The sequence below is a fragment of the Bison bison genome, unplaced genomic scaffold (assembly GCF_000754665.1).
Source record: "Bison bison bison isolate TAMUID 2011002044 unplaced genomic scaffold, Bison_UMD1.0 scf7180017864383, whole genome shotgun sequence".
Lineage (NCBI taxonomy): Eukaryota > Metazoa > Chordata > Mammalia > Artiodactyla > Bovidae > Bison > Bison bison.
Window position 1 is genome coordinate 185329 of NW_011494955.1, and position 3515 is coordinate 188843.

The window sequence follows — 3515 nt, forward strand, 5'->3', positions numbered from 1 at the left end:
GTTTTTCCAGTGGTCCTGTATGGATGTGAGAGTTGGACTATAAAGAAAGCTGAGTGCCGAAGAATTGATGCTTTTGAACTGTGGTGTTGGAGAAGACTCTTGAAAGTCCCTTGGACTGCAAGGAGATCCAACCAGTCCATCCTAAAGGAGATCGGTCCTGGGTGTTCATTGGAAGGACTGATGTTGAAGCTGAAACTCCAATACTTTGGCCACCTGATGCAAAGAGCTGACTCATTTGAAAAGACCCTGATGCTGGGAAAGATTGAGGGCAGGAGGAGAAGGGGATGACAGAGGATGAGATGGTTAGATGTCCATCATCGACTCGATGGACATGGGCTTGGGTGAACTCTGGGAGTTGGTGATAGACCGGGAGGCCTGGTGTGCTGTGGTTCTTTGGGTCGCAAAGAGTCAGACACAACTGAGCAACTGAACTGAACTGAGATTTCCTGATATGTGGCAGGGAAATATGGTTGACCCTGAATATTTTTTCGGATGTGGAAAATGGTTTGAGGAGTAGATTTCAGAGGGAAAATAACTGTTTTGGCCATATTGTATTTGGAATGTCATTGAGACTGCCAAATTGAGATGTCAAGTGTATTTCATGCCAGGTCGAGACTAGAGACGTCCGCCGGCGGGAGGCTTGTGCTTGCGCACTGTGAGCTGGGTTGAGGATGATGAACAAGCCTCTGAGTAGAGTGTAGACCTGGGATGAAAAAATGAAGCACAGGGTCTTCCTTGGTGGTCCAGTGGCCAAGACTCCATGCTCTCAATGCAGGGGACCTGGGTTCAGTCCCTGGTCAGGGAACTAGATTCTACCTGCCACAACTAAGATCCCACACAGTGCAACTAAGACACAGCACAGCCAAATAAATAAATACAAAAAAAAAGAAAAAGCACATAAGTAAGTAAGGTAGGATGACAGTGGGCCTGAGCTTAGATTGTTTTACCTTTCTACAGCTCACAGGGTTTTCTGGCCATTCTCCTTACGTCCAGGGGGGTTTATTAGGCTGCTGGAGTATCAGGGACAAAAAGGCTCAGCCAAGCTAAGCGTTGCCAAGAGTGGGGACGAGCAGGTCAGGGATTTGTGCATTAGGGAGGGCAAGGACAGCTATGACTGGTGAAGGGACAGCATGCATAAGCTTAGAGCTGGAAGAGAATAAGGGTGTTTGAGATTATTACTCCTGGTTCTGGGGTGCAAGATTGGAGCAACAGAGCCAAGAAGGGAGGCTTTGTCTAGAGAGGTGATGGCTCTCTCTGTTAGTGGGAAGCTCTTGCAGTCAAGGACAGTCCAAGGTTAGCATCGGATCCTGCCTGCCTCTGTTGGCAAGCTAAGTGCATAGTGGAAGACGAGTACAGGGGAAGTGCCTGTGGTGTGGCCAGGGAGAGGGACGATGATACTGTGGGATGTGGGAAGTAGAGGTTTGAGGATTGATGTGTACGTGGTAGGGGAATGAGGCCTGATACAGAGGCTTAAGGAAGAAAAGAGAGCTCAGATTTTCTTAGATTTGGGAGGTGTGACCTGAAGGACACAAGGGAAGTTGGTTAGTAGGGAGAGGGGTGTCATATGACCACTTAGAGCTCAAAGAGCGTCCATCTACCCACCTTCCTTTTGTCTCTCGTTAGGATTGGTCTGAAAACAGTGGCCAGTGGGACTGTGAGGAGAGCGGGGCACCAGTGGGGCCAGTACCTGTGGTCTTCTCAGAGGTGAGGGCCTGGTGAAGGGGGTGAGCTGCAGGCGGGTGGAGGGAGGACGGACGGGGGTCATGAGGAGAAGAGATGCCAGTGGGACACGGGGCAGAACACCGAGTCGCACATCAAGGGCCTGAATGTGCCCGCTGGACCGTTTTGTTTGTTTTCCAGCCCACCTATTGGCCCCCTGGCCTTGCTGCCTCCTCATGGGGGAGCCTGGTGGCCTTCGAGGAGGTGGCCATGCACTTCTCCAGGGAGGAGTGGGAGCTCCTCGATGAAGCCCAGAGGCAGCTGTACCACACTGTGATGCTGGAGACCTTGGAGCTCGTGACCTCACTTGGTAAGGCCCTCGTTCCCTTCCCTGGCCTGGGGCCAGCACCTGCCTTTTGTCTTCTCCCATCCCCAAGCTGGACCAGGGACACTGCTTCCTGCCCAGGTTTCATGTTGTAGCTGCTGTGAGTGCTGGGCCTGGGCTGTGTGCACCCCCGTTTCTCCCTGAGCAGCCTCATGAGGAGTCCTAACAGCTATTAGGTCCCACAGGGGCCCTGTGGGAGCAGAGGTTGGGGATCGGCATTCTGGCCTGCCTGAAGGGTCCTGCTCAACTTGACCAGTGCCTGGCTGGCTGATCTAGTGTGTGGCCATGCCGAGGTTCTGCCCCTTCCCCAGAGACTTTTTTTTTTAATGGCTTTACTGATATATATCATAACGTTCACCCTTTTACTTTTTTTTACAAAAATCAATTTTAACGTTCACCCTTTTAAAGTGTACGGTTTAGTGGGTTTTCTTGTTTTCAGTGTATAAATCTCACCATACTCCATAGAACTTCTTGAAGAGAACATAGGCAAAATATTCTTTGATATAAATCATACCAGTGTTTTCGTAAGTCAGTCTCCCAAAGCAACGAAATAAAAACAAACAAATGGAACCTAATAAAATTTACAAGTTTTTGCACAGCAAAGGAAACCATAAAAAAAATGAAAATACAACTTAGAAACTGAGAAAATATTTGTAAGTGATATGATTGACAAGGGTTTTAATTTCCAAAATATACAAACAGCTCATACAACTCAATAACAAGAAAATAACCCCATTGAAAAATGGGCAGAAGACCTAAATAGACATTTCTCCAAAGAAGACATACAGATGGCCAAAAAGCATGTAAAAACACGCTCAACACTGCTTATTATTCAGTTCAGTTCAGTCGCTCAGTCCTGTCCGACTCTTTGCGACCCCATGAATCGCAGCACACCAGGCCTCCCTGTCCATCACCAACTCCTGGAGTTCGCCCAGACTCACGTCCATCGAGTCAGTGATGCCATCCAGCCATCTCACCCTCTGTCGTCCCCTTCTCCTCCTTCCCCCAATCCCTCCCAGCATCAGAGTCTTTTCCAATGAGTCAACTCTTCCCATGAGGTGGCCAAAGTACTGGAGTTTCAGCTTTAGCATCATTCCTTCCAAAGAAATCCCAGGGCTGATCTCCTTCAGAATGGACTGGTTGGATCTCCTTGCAGACCAAGGGACTCTCAAGAGTCTTCTCCAACACCACAGTTCAAAAGCATCAATTCTTCGGCGCTCAGCTTTCTTTATAGTCCAACTCTCACATCCATACAGGACCACTGGAAAAACCATAGCCTTGACTAGATGGACCTTTGTTGGCAAAGTAATGTCTCTGCTTTTGAATATGCTATCTAGATTGGTCATAACTTTCCTTCCAAGGAGTAAGCGTCTTTTAATTTCATGGCTGCAGTCACCATCTGTAGTGATTTTGGAGCCCAAAAAAATAAAGTCTGACACTGTTTCCACTGTTTCCCCATCTATTTGCCATG

General features: G+C 48.4%; 1 protein-coding gene across 2 annotated transcripts in view; it reads left to right on the forward strand.

Moving 5' to 3' along the window:
• The window catches only part of ZNF132 (zinc finger protein 132), a 10569-nt gene that overhangs the window by 1361 nt on the left and 5693 nt on the right, over positions 1-3515 (forward strand). The window contains exons 2-3 of one of the 2 annotated variants that reach the window (XM_010857630.1): positions 1624-1704; positions 1861-2029. In XM_010857630.1, the coding sequence (XP_010855932.1) occupies positions 1624-1704; positions 1861-2029 (250 nt within the window). The remainder of the gene's footprint in view (positions 1-1623; positions 1705-1860; positions 2030-3515) is intronic. The other variant, XM_010857631.1, reaches the window with a different exon arrangement.